The following is a 26380-nucleotide window of genomic DNA, read 5'->3' as shown; positions in this document are numbered from 1 at the left end:
ACACTGCCAAAGTTGTTGGCACAATTGTTTAGTACACTTAGTAGATTAAGTAAGCTTACACTAAAGAGGAGCCAAATTTATCAAATGGCGCATTTTAAGACTGCCCAACATAAACGTGTACAATCTTAGAATTGAACAAAAAACATTTTTTCGGACTCTGAAATCCTCCGACATGATGATCTGATTATTGGGCCACACTTCACTTTGCCAAGGCTAGTTTCACACTAGCGCTTTTGAGCGCAGCGACGGCCTGCGCACGGCCGCCGCTAAGCCCCGCCCCCTGCCGCGCCTCCGCCGGTAGCTCCGCCTACCGGCGCATGACGCATGCGTCTCCTATCTTTATCACTGGGGGCGCAACCCGTGCGCAGTATGCGTTTGGCGGCGCATGCGTCCTTTTGACGGTGCGCCGACCTGCGCCAAACGCAACCTGCTGCAGTTTGGTTGCGCTCGGCGCACCGTCAAAAAGGCGCATGCGCCGCCAAACGCATACTGCGCACGGCCTGCGCCCCCAGTGATAAAGATAGGGGACGTAGGACGCATGCAGCGTCATGCGCCGGTAGGCGGAGCTACCGGCGGAGGCGGGGCTTAGTGGTGGCCGTGCGCGGGCCGTCGCTGCGCTCAAAAGCGCTAGTGTGAAACTAGCCTTACAACCCTCTTTTACGTGGCCTGAAAGGTTGGAGCTTTACATTAGCAATAGATAAGCGACATCTGAACACACATTTGGAAAATGAAGCAAAATTTAAAAAAAAAAAAATTTTCAATAAACCACTAGCCCATTTGTTTCAATTTATTAAATTTATTACAGCATGGAGGCGGAAAAATTAACCATATCATTCCAAGCTGTCCCATATCAAGAGACAATAATTTAACTATCCCTTTTTTTAAATTTTTGAATACACAATGAATTTTTTTTTTTTTTTTGTAACAATGTCCTGAGAGGAGCTGCTAATGTTCCCTCCGTCGGTTACTCCTGGCAAATAAAATGAAAGGGGGAAAAAAAAAAACAAAAAAAAAACCCTGGAACACATGATAATTTGATCGGAAACTCTAAACAGCTTACACGGACAAGTCCCTTTTAATACGCAAAACCAGAGTGTAGCCGTTTTAATAAAAAAGTTTCTTCTTTCAGTCTGAAAATAAAAAAAAAAAAAAATACAGTGTTGTATATCAGCGGAACATGTTCTAGGGCGACGTAGATGATGACGATGATGGAAGCCAGACCAGGCAGTGGTTATGCAGATGGCAGCCTGGCAGGGATGTTTTTTTGCTGCCCACACCTCCTCCACCAGTGCCAACTCGTTGAAGACCTGTACGTTGCAGGATTTGCAATCCTATAAAACATGCCTTTCCGACTTCTTCCTCTGGATTCTAGAAGTTTCTAGTTAATTATCGCTCTTATAGACGTAAAAAAAAAAAAAAAAAAAAAAAAATAGTCTTAGGTGTTTAAAAACAAATATCAAGTGTTGTATTGTATGAGGTAAAGAAGGGTGCAGAGGTCCGAGCAGAATTTCTGCACAGTGGAGATAACTTTTTTTTTTCCTGGGAGGTGCATGAGACAGAAAAAAAAAAAAAAATCTTTGGAGGGAAGTGGGCATCTGAGATTCTCAGTTCGTTAAAAAAAAAAAAAAAAAAGACATGAAGTTTCCTATTTCAGCTATTCTCCTGGATATCACGTCACAGACATAGAACATTCGGGGGCAAAAAAAAAGACACAGCAATCAGGTTTATAACGCAAAGTCTCCTCTTGGGGAAAAAAAAAAATAATAAAAAAAAAAAGTTTTCTGTACAGATATACATCCTCTGAGCAGGATTTTCTCATCTTGACAGTTTTTTTTGTACGAGTTTGATGGAATAAAAAGTTTTGGCTTTTTATCACATGAAACCAATCTGAAGGAGCCGTTCTCGTCATTTCCGCAACTCCAGACGATTCTCTTCTCCAATCACCGGGATCCTTCCGAGCAGCAGCTAAGTTGAGTATTGTCCCCGTCGTCACACACTCATAGTCATGCTGGGAGAGTACTGAAAGAGAATGATAAATGGGGGAGGTTACACATGAGATATTCACCATGAGCTGAATGAACGTAGGACTATAGTTGGCCACACACATGAGAACGGATATCTGGGAGCTTGCAGGGTCTCCCATCTTCCCCAACACAGCACTTAGGTTCAATGGGGGAGAGGAAGAAGCCCCAGAGGCCCCCCTAACACAATGGATGGTCATCCAGTTACACCAATTTGGCCAACATTTAGGTACTGTCTATGGGGTTGTCCAAGCTTGGATGCTCTTGATGCCGTGAACACTGACTGCAAGTATGCAAATTACATACTTCCGGCCACATTCTGACTAGACATGTCCATCCCAGCTCATTGCACTTGCATTGAGCGAGGTCACACATGTCTGGTTGGCATGTGACCACATGTATGAAAGTTGCATACTTGCCATCACACAACGCTCCTGGAATCAGAAAATCCTGACAACTCATACAAAGATCTCATCTCCCGAGAGTTTGGTGCCGAGATCTCCATCTGCGCCGCCCCCGGCAGCCAGTTTCCCGGAGTCCACCGCATAGGAAACCATGGAACTGTGGGTGCTCTGGCCTTTCACAAAATGTCGGCAGAGACCCGCAGCAGCACGACGCACATCTGAACACCCCCTCATCCCGGCCTGCAGCAACGCTCTACTCTTTCCGCCTCCAGCCAGACCCTGGGACCCTGCTCCACCGCGGCCGGTAAGGTATATCCGCATTATAAAACGTAGAATGTAAGTCCGCAAGAACAGGGTCCTCGCCCCTCTGTGCCAGTCTGTCATATAAATACCCCCCCCCCCCATTTGGGGGAAAAAATGCGTATTATAATCCGAAAAATACGATACTTTAACCATGCAGTATATAACAGACTTTTGTGAAAGGCAAATTGCTCGTTCTTCGAGTGAAATTATCTTTTGTGCTGCACAATAGACAATCGTTCTCGGCAGCTCATTGTCCTCTGCTGCCAAGAAAAAAAGACCAGATGGTTCCATCCGCAGGGATAAGAGCAGTCTGCCTGTGTAAACAGGATAATATACAAGTTGCAGATCGGCGGCTGTTTATTGCCGCCGGTCACTTCGTATAAATGAACCTGAACATTTTACAACCATCAGCCACGTCCAAAAGAAAATACGGTGACGAGAATAAAGTTAAACGACTCACATTATCATTTTGGAAGGAATGAAGAAAGTTTCCTCCTAACTCTCCGTCATCTCGCGGCGTCCCAGGAGGGTTACTAATGCCACTTATGTTATTTGGGGAATTCTGGAAGACGAGGAACATAAATCAGCATTTATCATCTCTCTCTATTTCATAGAGCGACGCTTTTACAACTATTTACACAAGACATATACACTGGTCCAAATATTAACTCCACGTTTGTTTTTATTCCCCTCCCTTTTCTTATTTTGCATTCGTTTTATACAAACTACTAGACTGAATGTACTTCTTGCTATACATATACATTTTTTTTTTTTTTTTTGTAGGGGTTCAATCAACATCTTTAGTAACCTCGATAAGACATACAGGCCGACAGATTCCTCTGGCTGTATACATCGAAGGTTTGAGGCATCTGCACAGCAGTATATACTTATGCCTCCTTCGATTAGAGCAAATAATCATATTTGCTTATGAAAACTTAAAAAGGATAAGCCTCAACATGTTAAATGGGTAATATTGCAAATGATCAACTTTGCAAATTACTTATTAAAGAGTAGGCCAGGAGACAAGAACGGTGTGCTATAACCTTTTAAGTAAAAGCCAAGACCGGTGCTCATCAGCCACTATTCCATGTGCAAAACTTGAAAAATTAAAAAAACAAAAAAAAAACAAAACAAAGAGGAGTAACCTGGAACAAAACCCAGAGATGGCCACATAAGGTCTGGAGAATCCCTAAATTGAGACCAATGGAATAGGGCAGAGGAACTCCCCAGTGCCATTATCAGAGCTCCTCTGAATGACTGAGGGGACCATGAAACTCTTGAGAGGAGGGCAATCAGATTTTATTTTTACAGTACACCCCAGTCACTGATCCCCCTGGTTAGGATACAGGTAGTATGTGTGATGCCTCACCTTAGGGAGCCCGTCCATATCTCCAGAACCTAACAAAAAAAAAAAAAAAGCGCACAGGGAAAAAAAAAAAAAAAATCAAAATACTGATTAGGAAATTAATGGAGTACAAATCAAAAATACTGATTAGGAAATTAATGGAGTACAAATCAATTGTAATAACTAACGGCCAATATTACATTCTCAGATCACTTACCTAATGACCCGTTCATATGATGAGGCTCCATACCACCCATTCCTCCCATAGGTCCATCTGAGCCTGGTCCCATCGGGAACTGAGCAAAAAAACAGAAAAGAAAGATGGATTTATAAAACCTTTAGTTTCTCTGCTTTCAGAAAGTCCACCATTTTCATTTCCATCTCTTTATCCTGGTATCAAGTTAATTTTTTTTTTTAGATCTTCCTGGATTATATACAGGGGACTTCTCATGAGTATAAAAGACCATATCATAAAATGGAGGAAGCCACCCCATCTGCCTGCAGCTGAAGGAGAAATCGAGCATCGTGTGTTGCATGAGAATTTGAGGAGTTGTCGCACTTCTGGATGCACTCAAGTATTTTTCATAATTGACACAGGATATTCAAGGCCTGGTCAAAGTATGCAATAAGATTGCAGGGACCGACTTGGTGCAATTAAATCTCTCAGCTTGTAATAGACCATAACACATGAAAAATAGGTTATACGACAGGAGTTTCCAACTTTTGTCAGCTATTCCAAAAAGATTTCTCAGCCTGGGGCTGCCAGAGGATGCTGGGAGTTGTAGTTTTGCAGCATCTGGAGGCCTGGGGCTGCCAGAGCATGCTGGGAGTTGTAGTTTTGCAGCATCTGGACAGCCACAGGGTGATGACCACTGTTATTTGATCTCAAATATAAAACGACAGTCCGATTCACTTACATTTGAGCGGTTCCCTGTTGGCGGACCAGGATTTATCATTGTGTATATATTGTCACTTGAGTTTGTGGATTCTATAAAAGGAAGATTAAACATGAAAAAAATATTAATATTTTTTTATTTTAACACATTCCTTTAATACTGACATTTTTGCCAAATCCATTAAAAAAACCTATTATAACAAAATAAAAAAAATATATTCCAAGCATCATACATACCTGCAGGACTGGGCATGATGGGCGTTCCGGGGGGTCCTCCGCCACCAGGTGGGCCCTGCGAACATACAAGCAATGCAATCGTCACCATCTGATGAACCCGTTCCCAGGAGGAGACACACTGACTAAATGTCAGAAACAAAGCATTTGTAAAAGGAGTTTTCTAAACAATTGCTTTACCTTTTGCTAGGTAAAAATGTTACTGCTATAGTAAAAGGGCCACATCCTAATTTCACAAGTCAGAGTTTCTAGGACTTACCACATATGTGCCAGGCGATGACGACGAATAGGGAATCTGCTAAGAAATAAAATGATATACAAATCATTGCATGGAATGAGGGTTGACCTATGTGGTAGGTTTACACAATAAATGCAAATAATAGTCAGGGCCAGGAATAAGGACTTCAAAAATGGGGAGTGTGAATGCACCCCAAGTCACAAGTTAGAAAAAGAATTAAAAAAAAAAACAAACCTCTACTCCAGTAAGCAGGACTTACCGAATTTGCACTATTTGGATTTGGCCACGGCCTCCCCGCACCAGGACCCCTAAAATAAAAATCAATCCACTATTTTCAACAGAAACTATACATCACCCCCACGGCTCCCGTGAAACGCCCTGCTTACATGCTCATGCCAGGCCCTAATGAATTGGGTGGTGGTCTCATCCCGCTTCCATAATTCTGCAATGATAACCAAGGATCAGACTACGGTAACGAGGGGGGATCATCCGGAAAGAAATGGAAGAGAAGAAAAACGAGAGGGTTAGTCACACAGAATAACATGCCGTCCAGCAGTCGCACGTCTAGCAATAAGGTCTTAATATGTATGAGTCACATCCAAGCTCCCCACAGAGAAGGCAGGCAGGGTTTATTACCACCGCTACCTTTTCAATCGCTATGTATACAGTAAGAAGGTGCTCACGGCACTTTCTCCTCTAGACTTGTCGGTTAGGTGATCACAGGCAGGAGGTGTTGGGTCCTAAGAGACCCAGTCAGCTCTGATACACGGGTACAAAATTGAATTTCCCCTGTACAATATACCAAGTCCCAGTTACAGGGGAAATCTGGTATAATAGAAAAAAAAAGTTGAAAATTATTAGTATTAATTTTTTTTTTTAATGGTAAAATACATGCCACTCTAAAAAGGTATTCATATCCTTAAATTAAAAAAATAAAGGTTGACGATTTCTAGCTACATATCAAAAACGTTAATGTGTGGAAGGCCAAGTCCTGAGACCCCCAGCCAAATAATGGGGCAGATCAGCGGGGCCAGCAAAGATCGAACAGTTATCGCCTATCCATGTACATGTCTTGTGCGGTAATCCCTGCAGTAAGTGTGGATTGGGTGTAGACACATTGGTTCAGTATAAAACATAAGGACACGTCAATTATTCCAGACCAATCCACAAAAGTATAAGGGCTCATTCAGATGTCAGTAGTTTTCTTGTATGCAAAAAAACAACGGTCCGAGTTTTAACAGTGTTTTTATTTATTTTTTTTTTTTTAAATGTCATCATTTTTTCTTGTATGGGGGGGGGGGGAATAAATGGAGGTTTCTAAACTCGCTCTTGTCCAAAAGGATGAATAACGTGTAGAATGTGGACACCATCTGATTTTTTTCATTGACCCATAGACTTGGATTGGCAATTATGATGAGAGAATCAAAATCAAGATCGGGCGTGTCGCCGTGATTTTGCACAGACCACTGTCTGCAAAAATACACGGGACACATGAACAGCCCCATATATACAGTGCCTACAAGTAGTATTCAACCCCCTGCAGATTTAGCAGGTGTACACATTCGGAATTAACTTGGCATTGTGACATTTGGACTGTAGATCAGCCTGGAAGTGTGAAATGCACTGCAGCAAAAAAGATTGTTATTTCTTTGTTTAATTTTTTTTAAAATTGTGAAAAGTTTATTCAGAGGGTCATTTGTTATTCAACCCCTCAAACCACCAGAATTCTGTTTGGTTCCCCTAAAGTATTAAGAAGTATTTCAGGCACAAAGAACAATGAGCTTCACATGTTTGGATTAATTATCTCTTTTTCCAGCCTTTTCTGACTATTTAAGACCCTCCCCAAACTTGTGAACAGCACTCATACATGGTCAACATGGGAAAGACAAAGGAGCATTCCAAGGCCATCAGAGACAAGATCGTGGAGGGTCACAAGGCTGGCAAGGGGTACAAAACCCTTTCCAAGGAGTTGGGCCTACCTGTCTCCACTGTTGGGAGCATCATCCGGAAGTGGAAGGCTTATGGAACTACTGTTAGCCTTCCACGGCCTGGACAGCCTTTGAAAGTTTCCTCCCGTGCCGAGGCCAGGCTTGTCCGAAGAGTCAAGCCTAACCCAAGGACAACAAGGAAGGAGCTCCGGGAAGATCTCATGGCAGTGGGGACATTGGTTTCAGTCAATACCATAAGTAACGTACTCCACCACAATGGTCTCCGTTCCAGACGAGCCCGTAAGGTACCTTTACTTTCCAAGCATCATGTCAAGGCTCGTCTACAGTTTGCTCATGATCACTTGGAGGACTCTGAGACAGACTGGTTCAAGGTTCTCTGGTCTGATGAGACCAAGATCGAGATCTTTGGTGCCACCCACACACGTGACGTTTGGAGACTGGATGGCACTGCATACGACCCCAAGAATACCATCCCTACAGTCAAGCATGGTGGTGGCAGCATCATGCTGTGGGGCTGTTTCTCAGCCAAGGGGGCCTGGCCATCTGGTCCGCATCCATGGGAAGATGGATAGCACGGCCTACCTGGAGATTTTGGCCAAGAACCTCCGCTCCTCCATCAAGGATCTTAAGATGGGTCGTCATTTCATCTTCCAACAAGACAACGACCCAAAGCACACAGCCAAGAAAACCAAGGCCTGGTTCAAGAGGCAAAAAATCAAGGTGTTGGAGTGGCCTAGTCAGTCTCCTGACCTTAACCCAATTGAAAACTTGTGGAAGGAGCTCAAGATTAAAGTCCACATGAGACACCCAAAGAACCTAGATAACTTGGAGAAGATCTGCATGGAGGAGTGGGCCAAGATAACTCCAGAGACCTGTGCCGGCCTGATCAGGTCTTATAAAAGACGATTATTAGCTGTAATTGCAAACAAGGTTTATTCCACAAAATATTAAACCTAGGGGTTGAATAATAATTGACCCACACTTGTATGTTTAAAATTTCTTAAAATTTAACTGAGCAACATAACTTTTTGGTTTGTAAGATTTATGCATCTGTTAATAAATCCTGCTCTTGTGAAAAGTTTGAAGGCTCTAACTTATTTGCATCTTATCAAACCTGCTAAATCTGCAGGGGGTTGAATACTACTTGTAGGCACTGTAATTGGTACGAGTGATTTCCCGTAAACGGAAAAAAACAAAAGCAAGGATAGAACTTGTACGAGAAACGGGCGTCTGCACAAGTCCTTCTAGCCAGTGGCACATTGCACAGAAAATGTCTTTGAGCAAGAATCCTAAGCGATTTTCAACCGTTTCATGTCTGTTTATAATGTGCCCTACTATACACCATGACATCCCCCTGCGCGGCTATAATGTGTTATCAGGTAATCCTAGAAGTACCAGTCGGATCTTTTATTTTATGATACACACAAGCCGCAAGTTAGGAATGCCAGCGATAATGAAATATACTAGTATAGAAGCATGATCGTTAAAAGAAAAGGAGGGGAAAATAAAAGTATGGACGCACAAGAAACCTTGGCTAAAGTAACAGAGTTGCTCACCTGAGGTCCCGGACCCATGGGGCCCATTGGTCTAGGGGGATTCATCCGTTGCATGGGTCCTCCCATACCAGGGTGTCCTTAAGAATTAAAAAAAAAAAAAAAAAAAAAAAAAAGGAATTATTACTCTGCCACGTGACTTGTGAAACGGGCGTGTTCAGCTTTATCAGAGGGTTACCTTGTCGGGTTGGATCCATTGAGTTTGGTAACAAAGGCTGTGATCCTGGGACGCCCCCTGGAGGCTGTAAGAGGGGATTATTAGATCTGCAGTAATGCAAAGAACAACTAAAGCTACAGTCCCACAGTGATACCAGTAGTGGCATTAATCATTGTGAATATTGCAAAAATTGTCCGGACTTATGACAGTGGTGAATTTTTCTTATGATAGGTCATCAGTGATTAGCGAGCGTGCGCGCCTATCGGGGTATGCATCAAGTATCACGGGTGTTCGAGCACCATGGTAAAGTCTCCGGGGATTGCCAACATGGCTACGGCATTCCTGTGTATAGCTGGCAATCCCCGCATGTTTATTGGCCAAACGCCATAAAGCATGCGAGGTGGGGACTAGAACACGATGCTCGGACACCCAGGATACTCGCTGTGTACCCGAGCATGATCGCTCATCACTATAGGTCATCGATCAGCTGTTTCTGGCGCTGGACAATAGTTTTATGATTTAATAAAATATCAGTAAATGCTATCAATGATGATGTAGTGTATTTTTCTCACCTGACTTGCCATTCTTATGTGAGGCCTGGGTCCACCACCATATCGAGGAGACATAAAAGGCTGGAATAGGAAATTAAAGTATTGGAAAAAAAAAAAAAAAAGTTATGTGCAATGTAAATGCAGATCTGCAAGAGATCAGTTGGTGCTTGGAGGGAAATATAATATATAAATCTCAAAATATCAGTGCACAAATGCAAAAGTAGCAAAAATGTCTCTCTACCTTGTCCCTTGGGTGCAACTACATTTTTGGGCCCTTGAATGTCTACAAGAGGGCTCACATCTACCCAGGACCATTATAAAATAGCAGTGTTTTATGTCACAGTGTAAGCTTTGCACCCCCCTCAGGTCCTGCAGCCACCACCCTTCCCCCCTACATGCACCATCACTGAATTTTAAAGGGGTTGTCTAGGATTACAAAAATCTATTATAGCAGCGTGAACCCTAATCCTGGGTTGTGAAAGGTACTGCAGATTAGCTCCATTTAAATAACTGGCGTGGCGTTGCAATTCCAGACACAACCCATGGTCAGGGGTTTGCACCATTTCTGAACGAAAGCAGCCATGTTAAGTTTGCAGCGTAAAGGTCGATTTGAGCTGCAATACCTGACGCAGACTACGCATATTGGTGGCGCTGTTGTTCAGGAGCTGTGGCATGAAGGACTTACCTGACTGTGAGGACCCATCATGTTCGGGTTGTGAGGAGGTGGCTGTGCGTGAGGTGACGGCTGTGACCCAGGTGGCCCCTGCTGAAAACAAAACAGCGTCTTAGTGACCGGTACGGCAACGTCCATTGCTGATATAGTCTACAAAAGCTCTTGGCGCGTTTTCTCGAGCCTCGATATATCAGACGAGGGCGACAGATCCCTCCGCTCTCTGTGGAGCAGACTCCGCAGCTGTGATGCTCCGTGAGCAGAAGCTTTGTCCCGTGAACCCTCTGCCAGAGACGGCACGGCTAGTTACCACCAGCAGTTGCCTTAATTAAGAGAAATTAATTAGCCATTTTGCAAGCATTTGTTTAACAGCTTTGCTAAACATTAATGCCACTGATAATTTCTGATGATTAGCGGGTCCCGTAATTAGCAGAGGAAGGACGCCTCGGCACCTGTACGCCCACTAATCGGAAGAGATCTGGCTGCTGCACAAGACGACATTCCTGCTGGAAAGGCTGAAGCTGCTGCGGAGCGCTCGCACCAACGTAAAAAAAAAAAAAAAAAGGAGCGTACCTGGAAGAATCCAGGGGGAATCGGCCCTCCCGGCATGCCGTCGTTTGGAGGAATGTTACCAAGCACTGGGCTCGGGGCGGCTGCTGCGCTCTGCGGAAGGAAGAGGAAAAACAGAGGTAAGCAACTGGGGAACTACAAGGCCCAGCATGGATCTCAACTTAATGCTGTATCCTGGTGTATGCTTGGACCACTAACTTTACAAAATCAGTGTTACTAAAGACTCCACATTCAGACCCTCATCTGACAAATGTCTGATAACAGATTACACTAGCAAAAAAAAAAAAAAAAAAAACCACTAAAATTACCCCTAAATAAAGAGACAAAGTTCTGCAAACCCTGTCTTATGAGGAAAGGTTGCAGGATTTGGGATTATTTAGTTTGCAAAAGAGAAGACTGAGAGGAGACATAATAGCTGTCTACAAATATCTCAAGGGCTGTCACATTGTAGAAGGATCAACTTTATTTTCATTTGCACAAGGAAAGACTAGAAGCAATGGGATGAAAATGAATGGGAGGAGACACAGATTAGATATTAGAAAAAAACTTTTTGACAGTGATCAATGAGTGGAACAAGCTGCCACGAGAAGTGGTGAGTTCTCCTTCAATGGAAGTCTTCAAACAGAGGCTGGACAGACATCTGTCTGGGATGATTTAGCGAATCCTGCTTTGAGCAGGGGGTTGGACCAGATGGCCCAGGAGGTCCCTTCCAACTCTACGATTCTGCATTACACAGAGGTTCAACCAATGCACCATTTTTTGGAGAAAAAAAAAGATGCTGGCCAAGGCACCTGTATAGGTCACCATTCAGACGGCCGCAATAACGACACGTCCCAGCACCTGTAGCGCGGACACAAGTTATTACAGTGCAAACTTCATTTTCTGACTTTAGGACAATAAAAAAATTGCAAAAAAATAAAAACCATGGACATTCGGCCAAAACACAGTTTTCTTTTTTAGGTTGATAAGAAACACCCCCCTAAATTAAGCTGCTTTTCCGGACTGCAGGCACAACCTCCTCGGTCCTCAGGTGACCACAGCTGTCATTTACGGGTAAGCCATGCAACTGAGAACCTGCGAGTCCCCGGCTTACAGCCGACCTCTATCCCAGCCAGCAAGACTTTCCATTATCTTGTACGGCCATTTATATATGAGGGCCCTGATTTTCCATGACAATAAGTCTTGACTGAAGTCAAGCATGCTTTGCTGTCCCCATTTATAGAAAAATAAAATTATTTTTAATAAAAAATAATAAACACCAACAATGTCTGTAAAGCGCTGTGGAATTAATGGCGCTATATAAATGAGCAAGATCTAAATATTTGTAATATTTTTTTTATTTTTTAATTAATATTTTTTTATTTACCGGTATTAAATATTTGTATTTTATTATTAATTCCAACTTTCAATAAAGAAATAGCAAAGTAATTCTCTAAGTCAATAAGGCTACGGCGATATCAAACTGATATTTTTTATTTAAGTAGCTTAAAAAAAAAAAAAAAAATAATAATAATAAATAAGCCCTCGCTTCGTGTTGCCACTTTTTGAGACCCACAACTATTTTACTTATTTGTAACCCTTACGTTCATTTGAGGTTGTGATTACCTATACTTTGGGAGGAGAAAGAAATTACAAAACATTTAGTGCTTCTGTTTTCTCCCCATTACAACATTTACTGTATGCTTTAAGTTTAAATTTCTATAAAACAGACTTTTCCGGATGAGCAATGCGAACAAATTTAATTTTTTTTTTTCACCGCGATAAAGGGAAATTCAAACTTTATACATTTTTTACATTATTATTCAATTTCACTGATTTTATGGGGTCCTCTTTGCCAACTTAAACCTGCAATCATCTGATTCCTTATACTAAAATATATAAATATCATAATACCTCAGTATTACACTGTATAGTATATATAGAATTGATGACCTCCTAGATGAATATATGAAAGTCACCCAACCATAGTCAATTATTAAACGATTGGCTGCAGCGGTCTGGATCCCGGTAAGACGCCTCTCACTTTCGGTACAGATGGAGACTATATGGGAGCAGCTGTCCAGAATGAAGTTATTAACTGCAGCAGACAAAAAACAAACAGTGATTCTATCCTTCCGCCAGCAGAGGGCGCTGTTGTACCAGATCTCAGGGTCAGGCTCAGCATGAGATCAGCCCCAGTGTCACAATGCCACCAAAGCATAACACTGGGTGCAATAATGTGCCGCTATATACGTGCGGCCCGGCCCACTCTCTTTTGCATTACCAACACCCCCGATTTATCATGGAAAATAACTTGCATTTGTCAAGTACCCTCCATGCTGAACAGCCCATTAGCCTCTTGCTACATCCTGCCTTACATTACAGGGATTCCTATACTGGTACCAGTACAATACTGATCAGCTGAATGTATACAGTACGGTGCCTCCTCTGCGGAGCACACACCGGGGCGCTGTAATATGCTGGACAGCCAGACATCAGAAGATGGGCATAACTCTCCAAGTAGGCACTGTCTGCTGCCTTCGATGACCTAATGGCAGCTGACAGGTTTAGCTGGCGGTGCAGTCAGGTAGGTTTAATTGGAATCCCGCTAAGTCTCTTATCTAATTAAAGTAATCACATCATCTTCAGTCGGTGAGAACTGTCACACCTGCTGTTCTCGGGAGCAGACAGCGGCCACTAGAAAGTCACCTGATATCAGGCCAAACAGTAGGAAGCCCCCCCCCCCCCCAATATTTACTATGGCTTTTAAAGTGGGTTTCCACACAAACCATAAACATTGCCATTTATTAGTACATCCTAAGGAAGAGAGATGGTGAAAGTTTTGTCACTATGTTACTTTTACTTTCAGAGATATTGGCGTTTTTTCTATTCAGCTGGAGCGGCCATTTTTGTTTTAATCAGAGTAACAAAATGAAGTGCAGCCATATTGGGTTTTTAATCATCTTCTTTATACATTTTTATTGATCGTAAAGGAGGACAGAATAACGGTAGGCCTTAAGTCTCTGATAAACCAAGTCATGAAGATCCCCTTTAAGGCGGCCATACACTTTCAATAGCTGTCAGCAGAATGCTAGTTTGGCCTGTCAGCCATTTCTCCAAACAGTCATCATTTGTACTGACAGAGGAAGAATAAAGACCCCATACACTGACTAAAGTTGGCCGAGCTAATGTGCATGGAGGTCTCCCGACACTTCCCCTGAAAGATGAGGTCAGGATAGAGAAGGATCTGGTCTGCTCAATTTTTTACAGCAACTATTTGGCTTTGTGGAAAGCCGCCATCAAGAGGAGTCTCAGGCACAGGCAAACCGAACGTTACTGTGTATGGGGGGGGGGGGATGATCTGCTGGGCAAAAAATAAAAAAACAACAATACAGATCATTCAGCCGACAACTATGCAACGTACATGGCGACTCAAGACTCGGCACCAACTTTTCTTTTAAAGAGAAGGTTCACACAAACGGCAATATGTCTGCAGTAGTTTTTTTCCCCCCCTTTTCACTTAAACTGAGGTAAAAAAAAAAAAAAAATCATTTTGGCAATTGGGTTTCATTCAAATATTTTGCACCATTTGCTTTCTATAGCCTCTATGTTGCACTGACTAATTCTGGCTGCAGAATGAGTTAACAGAGGATCAGTCAGTGAGCCCACTATGATAATCATCTGATAAGTTACAATCTATCTTTCTTTTCCTGAGCTCCTCTCCTTGATTTATAGTCCAAGACCACATCAAAAAGTTGACTTGCCAGTTTTGAAGTTTAGCCAAGAAGCACACCTCAGGAGATAAAACAGGTCTGATGGGCCAATGAAGTTATTTTTTTCCTTTTTTTTGGAGATCAACGTCAAATATCCACGGCCATGCAAAATAGTTCAATTCCTCTACACACTATTGTTCTAAGTTATGATTTGGGGCTTTATCTAATAAACAAAGCGAGTGCAACATTGGGTGTAAATATTAGGCAAAGACTGTTAACCCTCTTAGGGGAAAAAAAAAAAAAAGAAAAAAAGGCTTTTTTTCTGTTTACTAAATTTGACTAGTTTTTCAGCACCAAAACAAAAAAAAATAAAAACGGTATCTGCAGATCTGTGAATGGCGGCGGGTACAAGTATACAAGGCAGGTGTGAAGAGAATAGACATCAGACTCACAGACCGGCCCCGCTCTTTGTTCACATGTCTCCTATTATGGAGTACAGGGTGTCCTGGGGCGCGTTGGGGGGGGGGGGGGGGGGGGGTGCGGGGGCGTCTGTTCCAGCCTGGCAGCCATCAATCAGGCACAATATGCTAAGCAGGGGTACCGCTCTTACCAAGCCGGACAACAGAAGCAAAATGTACAAGGGCGGCTCGCTGGCACTGCGGCGTAAATGACCATGTGAAACGCGTCAGCAAAGGTCTCTACCTTAGTCCTTATGAGCACCCTCTCCCCAAAGTTAACAAGAACCGGGTACCGACACCAACCACCAGTGAGAAATCTGCACCCCGCTCTCTTTTTTGCAGCTTCAGGCCGCTACTCTGTCCACCATGCTTTACACTGCAGGCAATTTTATTTTTATTTTTTTTTTTTTTTTTTTGGTAAACAATGTCTGGACGCAATATATTGTATATATTATTTTGCTAAAACTATAGATTTTATAAGATACTTTGTATAGAGTATAAAAAGTTACGTCGGGGGAGGGTTAAGAAAAAAAAAAGACCCTCAGATTAGGGAAGGGGGGGATTGAGAGGTGCCATTCACAGCAACACAAATACTTAGGATGCCAGGAATTCTGTAGGATAAAGCATCAGCAAAAAGGACGTCAAGAAGTCAGGAGCCTCCTGCGGCCGGCGGGTCACCTGCACATTACGGAGTCGTATCCACCACCGCTAACCTCATCGCTGCCAACATAACAGAATGTGTGCACTGAACAAGAAGGTGGCAATATATACATACATAAAATATACATACACTTATCTGCGAGGCACCGATTTACCCTGCGCCCACAGGACCAGTCCTGGAAGACATTCCTGACAATAAAGGGCATTATAGGGGAATGCAGAGCATCTCGCCTCCTTTGTAACATCCATTGTGTCATCACCAAAACCCTCCCCCCCACTTTTTTGCCAGTAATCCCCCTGAAGGCCTTAATCAGTTATGCAAATACTGCCCCCCCCCCCCATCTGCTCAGGGTCCTCAGCACTGCTGCCTGCCCTATTCTGAACCACAGGGGTTAACCCCTGAACTGCTGCACCCACACAAATCTTAAAGGGGCCCAGAGAGCACAGAGGACAAGAAACAAAGCCCAGAGGCCTGATCTACAAGCTAAAGAAAACAGACATGACCTGTCTAGGATCAGGAAGAAGTGACGACCCCCCTCCCCCCCCAGACTTCTGCACTGGGACAAAAAATACTGGGGGGGGGGGGGTCATAAAGTAACAGTAAATATACACACACATATAAATTTTTTTTCATATTACAGAAGCCTGAAAAGGAATTATTATTGCAAGAAAAAAAAAAAAAAAAAAAAAAAAAAAAGGTGCAGAATCCCAGCATTTATCTACTTAGGGGGGAAAAAAAAAAAAAAAAGTGTCTACACCAAAGCCAACTATAGAAGATTAAAAAAGCATATTTCGGTGCAAACACTAATAATAATAATAATAATAATAATAATAATTAACAACAACTAATAATCATTAAATAACTAAATAATAATTAAATACTAAATATTGAAAATAATATTATTATTATTATTATTATTATTATTATTATTATTATTATTAACAACAACAACAACAACTCAATCAAATGCTAAATATTGAAAATAATCATCGTCATTAAATAACTAAATAATTAAATACTAAATATTGAAAATAATAATAAATAATAATAATAATAATAATAATAATAATAATAATAATAATTTATACATGCAATAATTTTCCCCGTGGCCTTATGCATAACATCCTGTACGCCAACATTGAACTTTTTCTATGAATTTAATCTTGCACTAACAGAAGAAATAGGTAAAAAAAAAAAAGCGTCACGAAGCAAAAGACAGATTTAGGCCGGAGTCACACTACCGTAGAATACGGGCGAGTGCTATGTGAGAGAACATCACATAGCACTCGGACCAGCGTTAATCTATGGGGTCGCTCCCATCACCGTATTTTCTCTCAGGCATATTCGACATGCGTGTAAAACCGCAGCATGCTGCGACTGTATGCATATATGGTCCGAGACTTGCCAATGCAAGCTTATGGGTGAGAAAAACTCGGGACGCCACAAGGACCGTCCGTGTAGCTTGTGAATAACAGGCACATATATTTTCCTCATTTTAGCCCACTGAGCCATTTAATTCAATGGGGAAAATCAGTGAGAAATGTAAAACCATAGGGATACATGGGTGCGAGAAAATCGCATCATCGCATTGCACAAGGGTAACCATATGGAGAACATTCGCGCAACTCGGCAGGGAGACACGGACCAATTTTTCATACGTTAAGTGTGACTCCAGCCTAATACACAAGGATCCAAACGAGAGCGTTCGGAAAGATCGCTGCCCGGTATTAAAGAGCAAAAAAAAAGTAAAACATTTTAAATTACATGTAAGGAAGTTTATATGGTCAGTCTTTGCCATCCCATCCGTCTCACTGTCTGGACACCTTTAATAGCCATCCGCTATTCCACCATACACATGCACGCTCAGTTTGGCTGACAATACATAGTTTGTGTTTGTTTTTTTAAATAGAGAGGAGAGTATGAAACTGTTAAAACACCTCCGGTGGCCACTTATCTTCCTTGGGAATAAAAGTATCGGGCATGTTGAAAATCAATATGCCTGATCGTTGGTCATCCACCTGCTGCAGGGGAGGGTCTGAAGGCCCCATACACGTCACACTGTGAACCTTGTCACACCAACAATGTCAGGTTTGCTGTAACATGCATTGGGCACCTTAAAGGGCTTGTCTGGGGCCACTCACTCCCCTTTTAATACTTATGCTCATAAAGTGAACCACATGATCCCAATATAAACGAGTAAGCATTTATAAGATTTATCTAAGCAGGGATCCTCACCAACTTTAGCATGCTGGGAGTTGTAGTTTCTCCATAGCTGGTGGGCCACAGGCTGCTGTCCCCCCCTAGACTAGAGACCCTCCTACCAAGTTCCAACCATTTAAATACCCCATCAAAAAGAGAAAATAATGGATTGTGCGGAATGATGGGGGCATGATGGGTGAAGTCAGCAAGCGTTGCAAAGAAACGGAGCTAACCATTATATAGCCAGCAGACTGGATGGCGTCCGGTGTTGTGGATTATCCTGTGACCGATGCGTGCAGACTAACCCTTGTGTGCAAAAGGTGAACCATCACGACGTCGGCCACAGGTATCTTATAAATGGCCAAAACTAAAAGTAACCTTAGATTTCTTTGTCCTACTGATGGTGTAGAGGTGACAAATCCTAGTACCGTGCACGGCACATGCAATGGCCGAGCCAGATTCCCCGGCAGCCATAGATTGTGAGCGGAAGTCATAAGTGCCCCTCAGCCATATGACGTGATCATACCGGGGGGCCCGAAGCCCTAGGGGTGCAAGCTGGGAGTTGCAAATTCACATTGCATAACTGAACTTTCACTGTAAATCTGCCGCAATGTCGCAAGTGCACGAGCGACGCAAAAGAACTCTGCGGCACATTCAGGACATACTGCGCATTTTCGGATCTGCAGCACGCCGTGAATTTTCAACCCTTTGCAAAAGCAAAGTGTCAGCATTGACGCTGCCGTAAAAATGGCTGACTCCAGCCGTCACCCCCAATAGATTGAAGTCCCAATAATCTGTTAAATTTCTGAGCAAAGTCCCGTATTTCCGTCAGTTGGGGGGGGCGGGGGGGGAGCTTTGTCAGGCGCTCATGAAGTGTAGCCACCAGCACCCGCTGCATTGTCTTATTCACAGGAGGACAAGTCTTCAGATTACCAGGAGCAGATGGTCTGGAGGAATCGTTGTCCCGTCCAGAGGCAGGATGGATGTCTGGCGGACATCCAGGAGCATGTTCGTAGACCACTGATTCATACATGGCGTCGCTAGGAACCATCACCTCATATTTCAGGTTGTGTGCCCACAGTATAAGTGCAGGAGACTACACGAAATCTTATCAATGCCTCAGGCGAAACTAGCAACCAAGTCCACAACAAATCCTCCTGTAACCGAGCGTCCGCGAGATAGACCACAAAACAAGAGACATTTCGGAAATTGTACAAAAGAACTGCAATAGAACCTGGAAATGATGACTTTCTAAACCGAAGCGTTATCCCAAAAAACAAAATCATCTAATATCCAAATTTGACCACAAGACACCTCTGCGCAAAAAGTAACGTCGGTAACTCATCAACACATCAATTTTTTCCTTATTATATATTTTAGATTAAAGCAGAACTACTTTATTTTTTATTAGAGGCATTGTAAAATTATGAGACTTTGCTTCTGTCCCAAACCTGCCGCTTTAGCTGCTTAGTTCATGTTCTTTTAGAAACTGCTTTGAACTGCAGCTCTAATGAGAACCTGTACTCGAACACTACGCATAAACGCTCGCCCCGTGTGTGCTTCTGCACACCACCCCCATGCTCAGACCGTGATAGCGTTTTTTTAAGTAGTATTTGATTGTTGTCATAGCAGCAGTTCAAAGCAGCTACTGAAAGAGCATGAACTAAGCAGTTCGAGCAGAACTTTCAGCTTGGGGTTTGCGAGAGAAGGATGCAAAATAAGGCATTACATTATAAAGTTTCAGAACTTTCGTCACATGTCGGATTGGCCCATGATAAACCCGACTCATTTACTCGAGTTTCAGTAGCAGAAATCCAAGGCTCACAACATTTTTGGGCTGTGCAGTTTGATGCAAAACGTACGCGCACTTGGACCGGCGCTAGTTTGTTTGCCCATTATTGCCATGTCTTATTTTGAAAAGGAGCAGATTAGATTTTCTTCTGGAATCTCACGAGATCAAGGTTCCCTGAAAACACTATTCCCATGCAATGAATGGGTGCAGATTGTTAGCGGATTTTATGTGGATTTCAGAGCGGAATTCACAACAAAATCCTTGTTAAGTGATAAAAATATCAACAGGGCCTTAATATGGAGGAGGCAAGGCAATCTATGTATGGAGGAACCAGGGGGCAGCACTACGCAGGGAGCAGCGCTACAAGAAAAGGGGGCACAGGGAGCAGCGCTATCCGCAGGGAGCCGGTGGGCAGCGCTACGCAGGCTGTGTACTGTCTTCCCAGTAGTTGGACAGGGATAAAGTTTGGAAGTCTCTGCTCCTAATCTCCTGGATTGTTCGCTCACTCCTGATGCATGTTGGGGGGAGGGGAAGCATTCAGTTTTTTTATCTCCTCAGCACAAAAGAATGTCATCCCTACCTTTGTGTTGACCTACCTCACACATATAGACCATTTACTTAGCGGCACTTCAGCTACTTTAAATGCAAAGATCATTAATCCATTGTGATGGACTGCACACCCTAGCTTAGTCGACGGTCACTAGTTAACGTGCTGAAATTTGCCATCTAAAAATACACCATTAAATTTTAACATGCCCAATCCTGCATGCTCAGGCTCCATAAGAAGCTACTAGAGTAGCCAGAATTCACAACACATGCATGCTCAGTAAATTGGTGCATGCATACAGTGGATTAGTAGAAATAGGCATCATTGGAAAGTATTTGGCTGACCTGTGTAATAGTGAATTTAGACGGGACGACTTGGGATCTTTAAGAAGTGCCATCTAGAAGAGTCAATTGGTGCTTCTTCAGGGGGTTGATTAGACAGACCGACCGCTAGTACGATAGCATCGCTTTCAAGTAGCTATGTGCTGCCGACACGGGATTGCAGAAATGATTCAACCGCCTTACAAAAGAGCGTTTTGCTTGTTCGTCGGCAAGTTTACACCTGTCGATAATCGGGAATAAAGCGTTTACAGGTGTCACGTTTTCCAAGAGCGCCTTAAAGTGTATTATCAGCTCGAGATCCGACCCCCTCACCATCGGAGATGCAGAAACTGAAGCACAATATTAAAAGCAAAATGTATGACCTGTAACAGAACGAGAAGAAATCCTGCCAGGACTGTTTACATCAGCAAATCTATCTGCAATCGTGGAGACGTCTATTCAGTTTCCCAATCATCATTGTTCTCCCTCGCCCTGGCACCGTCATGGACGCTAGAGATGGGTTATGTTACCCGGTTATGTACACAGCAGCGAAACCGCTTATTTATCGCAACTGAAGGAGGTGACAAGTGAATCCTGTGCCTCCACGGAGACCGGCGAGGAACACTTACTGCGTCAGCAGATATTGGCAGAGGCAGGATTAGCGCAGCCGCCCAGCACGCACGGCCTGGGGGAATCATAAAAGATGAGGGTCTTCCCCGGATGATCCGCGGGCCGCGCCGCCTGTGCAATTTCCTGTCCGAGCTACTTAAACCATAAATACCTTATGTCTAATTGCCCCCTATTGTCACCGTGCGATGGCTCCTATTTTACTAGATTATTTCCTCTGCAGGTAAAACACCAGGGATCATTGCACAAATCCTAGTCTTCGTATGACATTGAGGGACACCGTTTGGTGAAACTCAGACGAATACATTTTTTTATGCATGTACTACTGAAGTATAAAGGCTCATCGGCCCATATAGACACGGCACAGATCAGCCGGCGAACTAGCAAAACGTTAGCTTGTAGGCCACACCGGTTAGTATATGGGCACCATTAATATTGTATGCTGCATGGAGACAGAACGATCGCATGATCAGCCCGTGCAAAGGGACAATTAAACAGGAGGTCAATGACTTGTATATAGTCGATCACTGCTTATTTATGGGCAGAAATCATCCCGTGTTAATAACAGTGTCATAAATGCCATTCTCACCCCCGAACAATACCTGACCGGTAGTTCTGAACATTTTGCATGACGCAGCATGGGATAAAATAATTAGTCGCGCTATAGCACTGAAAGATATATATTCGTTTTTGCGGCAGGGGTGACAATGATATCTGGGGCGCCCCTATATTTGGGACCCCTTGCTAAAGATGGTTGCACAAGAACGTGGCTCTCTTCCATTGTAGATTAATAATGTTGTCAAATGCTTGGCGCGTGTCTCCTGTTCTGAGCCTACCGAATCCCACCAAGCACAACATCTGCATGGAGTTTGTATGTTCTCCCCGTGTTTGCGTGGGTTTCCTCCCACATTCCAAAGACATACTGATAGGGAATTTAGAATGTGAGCCCCATCGGGGACAGTGATGATAATGTGTGCAAACTGTAAAGCGCTGCGGAATATGTTAGAGCTATATAAAAATAAAGATTATTATTATTATATATAGACGAACAGTTCGGGTCAGGATACCCCCCAGCAGTGCAACCGTGAAATACAACGAACTGCAGAGAGTCACGATGGGTGCAACGGCCACCTTGGCTTGTTACTCTGGTGTGCCAAATCAGCAGCAGACTCCGAATAAGTGGAAGCTCCAGAAATGGATCCCCCCCCCCCCATGAGATAACTAAGGCGTATCCTATTCAATGGGAAGTTTTACAGGTAGCAGTATATTTTGCAGTGGGGTGCTGGAATGGTTGTACACTCCTGATAAGAACCACAAGTGAGAAGTGACTCTAGCGGATGATGAGCCCATCTACAGTATATTGAGGGTAGTTTGCCAAGTAGATTTTAATTTTTTTTTTTGCCAGGAATGTAGCAACAAATAAAATGTGATTTAAACTGTCCCGAGTCTTCGTAATGTCTCCTTAGAAAGTATGAAAATCAAGCATAAAAAAGAAAGCTACAGCTTGGTCAGGGATGTGAGCAGCGCTGTACAGAAGGCAGCAGATTAATCCACATCTGCTCCCCGGGACACCTGTGCGCCGAGTCCAGCTAATCCTCGCACTGCAAAACATTCTGGAGGATAGAGACCTCGGCACTCACCGGGGAGGGGGATGGGTGACGCGTTTCACATCACGTTAGAATATGATCAGCCACATCCGTGTACTTGCCTCGATATCGGAGTTTTCAGCAGAAACCAGGGGTGGGGTGGGATGGGGGGTGTCACATTGTCAGAAGCCACTACACAAAGCCGGTAATTAGCCCCCTGTGTAAAGGAGGATGAGGCTGGGGCAGAGGTGTTCCAGTCTGGTTCACTGATTTATGGCTGTCCTTTACCTCCCCGTGTAAAAGAGGCTTTTTGTTATTAGCAGTATGGAGGCACAGAATTGCAAACGTGAATGGCTGTGTGTCCCCTTTTGTTTGCTTGACTGAGAATAATAAAAACAGATAAGTGAGGTTTATGAGTCAGGGGGCAACAGAAGCCCCTCTCCAGTGGAGATCTGCAACCTTTGGTCACTGGAGACATTAAAGAGAGCAACGTAAAACACCCCCATAAGACACTCACTATCAAGGCAGTAATAATGCACGCTGGCGGTGCACAGAGGATTTGGCCCATTAAACAATTTGCATTGCGTGTGATTTCTGCCCACTACTGGCATGTGTGGATACACCCCAAGGATGCCCCCATACAACCTTCACATACTCGACCGGCTGATAGCGATTCCTTCCGATCCCCCTCCCCATACATATGCATCTGTAAAAACCAAAGGATTTGGTTCTGAAATTCAACACGACTGATCCTGCCCCCTTAACCCCCCCACATCATCATCTGTCAGGGTGTGCCGTCATACCCATCACCGTCAACTAGCTTTTCTCATATTAGATATTTAATATCTTTGATTTTTTTTTTTTTCTGTGTAAAAAAATACTAATGATCAGAGCAGACAGCTGGTTTATACCTAAAGCTTCTATGCGTCTCCACGGTAACGGACTACAAACAGTCAGCGTAGTCTGATAATGCAATAACTTAAAAAGTATCAGATTTTATTACATAAATCAATCACGTGAAAATAAGACATTCTGTAGTATATCCTAGAGAAATCAGTTTTGGTTTTCTCATTTTGGACTAAGCTTTCATTCTCAAATCACAGTTTTGTAATTTTCCCATTCCGGAGCTAGGAGATGACAGCTGGTGCTCATAAAGTACTATGGAGAACTTGCAGCAGAATGTCTGCCTCAAGCTCCTCCCTCCATAGAATGTTAGATGCGGCAATTGGTGTTCCCGACATTCTATGGAGGGAGGAGCTAGAGGCTAGAACTTATAAGTTCTCAGTTACAGTTCTCCATAGAACTTTATGAGCACCAACTGTCTACTCCCATTTCAGTAATGGAAAAAATCCTATATCCTGTAGAATGTAAGCTTGAAAGGGCAGGGTCCTCTCCCCTCTGTATCAGTCTGTCATTGTTAGTTTGTTTACTGTAAGTGATATCTGTAATTTGTATGTAACCCCTTCTCATGTACAGCACCATGGAACCAATGGTGCTATAGAAATAAATAATATTTACTAAAAACAGATTTTACCTGTAAATTGACAGTGAAAGATCAAATAGAAAGCAGCACATTTTCCCGGTAAGGTATATTACCAAGTTGCCTATTTTCACGTGTAATATTAATTCATGAAATAAAAACGAAGACTTTTAGACTTTAAATAAATCCTCTACTTCTCAATCAGATACATTTCTTATGTTGGGATGAACAAGATAAAAACTGCAGGATCAGATTAAACAGGGTTTGTTTGTAGTCTGTTACCACGCAGATGCATAAAAGTCGGAATAAGAGCTGCGAACACTTTAAGCAAAATCTCAAAACAAAATTAAGGTCCAATTAGGCCGGCCAATAAATGGCCAAGCAAAGAGGGCTCATTCCATGGTGGCAATCAGCTACGATTGGGCAGATCAGATCGTTTATGCAGAAGAAAAAAAATAAAATTAAAAATAACACACCAAATGTACATGGACGATGTGCTGCAGACACAATATGCGGAGCCCTGAGATCCCCCCCACCTACCCGAAAGTGACGTAGGTGCTGGAGCGGGGGACCTGCAAATCGATTATGGTTACACCTCTGCTTGAAATTAGTTTCTTACAGGGAAGAGTCAGATTATATGATAATTTAGATCCGATTCCAACCCGAGGCCTCTCTGTGATCGGCGACATCACATCTCCCGTCTTGAAGAGAAATACAATGTTCCATTAAACTGGCAGCGACGTACATAGTGTTCATCACGATAAGAATTAATTGGGATTCTTGGCTCACTGATGGTGACTAAGCATTGACTCATCACCCAAAATGTCAACTCACCCTACAGAAGAGTCATCATTCATCAATGCTTCAACATATGAAAACCAAAATAAAATAAAAAAAAATATATAGAAAATGTATAAGTTGGACACGGCATGAATGTATAGGAGACGCATCACTGCCCAATTAATGTCGGGTCCATTTGTCTGATATGGACTGAGCCCCTGCTGCATCATTTCATCCCCCATGGTAGCCGTCATGCTATATCCAGGTTGCACTAATATATGGTTATGGGAGGTCAGGGCTCAGATAACCTTGTGCAAGTCCAACTTCAAAGCTTTCACATTTTGGGTTCTGCAATATTTTTGTTGTTGATCAAAGTGCAAATTTTTCCTCTCTTTTTAATACTGCCACTCTGGATCCCAAGGTATAAACCGCACCATTACTGCGGCTAATAAATAAAAAGTAAATGGTGCACAAATGCATGTGAGCAATACATGTGAACATGAGTTCAGTTTTCCCAAAGGGCGTAAGTTGTAAGGCTGAAAAATCAGACTGGATAAACCAAAAAATGAATTTGGCTTGGCCACCCACAAGGCCGGCTATGGGGGCCGTGGAGGGTGGGAGCCTGACACATGACCCCTTAGGGTCAGGCACAGGATCACTTCTGGCTCCACTGAAGCCTATAAGTGGTCATAAGACCATGCGCTCCTGGAAAACACCGATTCTGACCCCATCCAAGGAATGTAATGTCATTTGTATCAGGCTCTCTACACTCTGCTGGCCACTAACAATATTCATTTATTCTCATTAGTGAATTGGGACAGTAATTGCCGAGAGGTTATATACACTTCTGCAAGCCGGGGCTATTCCTTCAATTGCAAAAAAAAAAAAAAATTGTGCGTTTAAAATAAATAAAAAAATTATATAAAAAAAAATATAAAAAAATAGTAAATATATCATATATAAAATCTTGATCATGGAGGCAGTAAGTTTTAAAAGTATAAACCAAATTTGTCTTACTCACCCTCCCCAGGTCCAGCACTGAATCTCCATTGTTGCTCCATGTTTGTTATAATCTGCAGTACCTACAGCGCTGCAGCCAATCACTGAGTTCAGCGGCTCTGCCCGTGTAGATAGAATGCAACACTCAAAGCCGCTGAGCTCCATGATTGGCTGCAGCGATGTCAGCGCTGCAGCCAAAAAAAACAAACAAACGTGGGAGGAGCGACGGAGACTCAGAGCTGGTACCGGGGAGAGTCACAGTCCCCTTGGTGGAATCGGATAACTATGATTGTTTACTGTTGCCTCCCAACTATCCCCAAATAAATGATGTTAGGGGAGAGAAGGATTG

At 43.1% G+C, this 26380-nt stretch overlaps 1 protein-coding gene across 7 annotated transcripts in view; it reads right to left on the bottom strand.

Annotated features, from left to right (window-relative positions):
• Positions 1–776: 776 nt before the first annotated feature.
• SSBP3 (single stranded DNA binding protein 3) overlaps positions 777–26380 on the bottom strand; it is a 33668-nt gene continuing 8064 nt past the window's right edge. The window contains exons 5-18 of one of the 7 annotated variants that reach the window (XM_073563683.1): positions 10894–10983; positions 10336–10416; positions 9672–9731; positions 9121–9184; positions 8946–9022; positions 5827–5882; positions 5700–5748; positions 5462–5500; positions 5206–5260; positions 4991–5061; positions 4291–4369; positions 4098–4126; positions 3189–3290; positions 777–2019 (exon numbers count right to left, since the gene is read on the bottom strand). In XM_073563683.1, coding sequence (XP_073419784.1) covers positions 1990–2019; positions 3189–3290; positions 4098–4126; positions 4291–4369; positions 4991–5061; positions 5206–5260; positions 5462–5500; positions 5700–5748; positions 5827–5882; positions 8946–9022; positions 9121–9184; positions 9672–9731; positions 10336–10416; positions 10894–10983 — 882 coding nt within the window. In that variant the 3' untranslated portion in view covers positions 777–1989. Of the gene's footprint in view, positions 2020–3188; positions 3291–4097; positions 4127–4290; positions 4370–4990; positions 5062–5205; positions 5261–5461; positions 5501–5699; positions 5749–5826; positions 5907–8945; positions 9023–9120; positions 9185–9671; positions 9732–10335; positions 10417–10893; positions 10984–26380 lie in introns of all 7 variants that reach the window. The other 6 variants (XM_073563684.1, XM_073563685.1, XM_073563681.1 and 3 more) reach the window with 6 other exon arrangements.

The sequence above is a fragment of the Dendrobates tinctorius genome, unplaced genomic scaffold (assembly GCF_039654945.1).
Source record: "Dendrobates tinctorius isolate UK_male_01 unplaced genomic scaffold, ASM3965494v1 ptg000396l, whole genome shotgun sequence".
In the NCBI taxonomy this organism is placed as follows: Eukaryota; Metazoa; Chordata; class Amphibia; order Anura; family Dendrobatidae; genus Dendrobates; species Dendrobates tinctorius.
The sequence above is the reverse complement of the archived record's forward strand: the minus strand, read 5'-3'. Positions and strand labels throughout refer to the sequence as shown.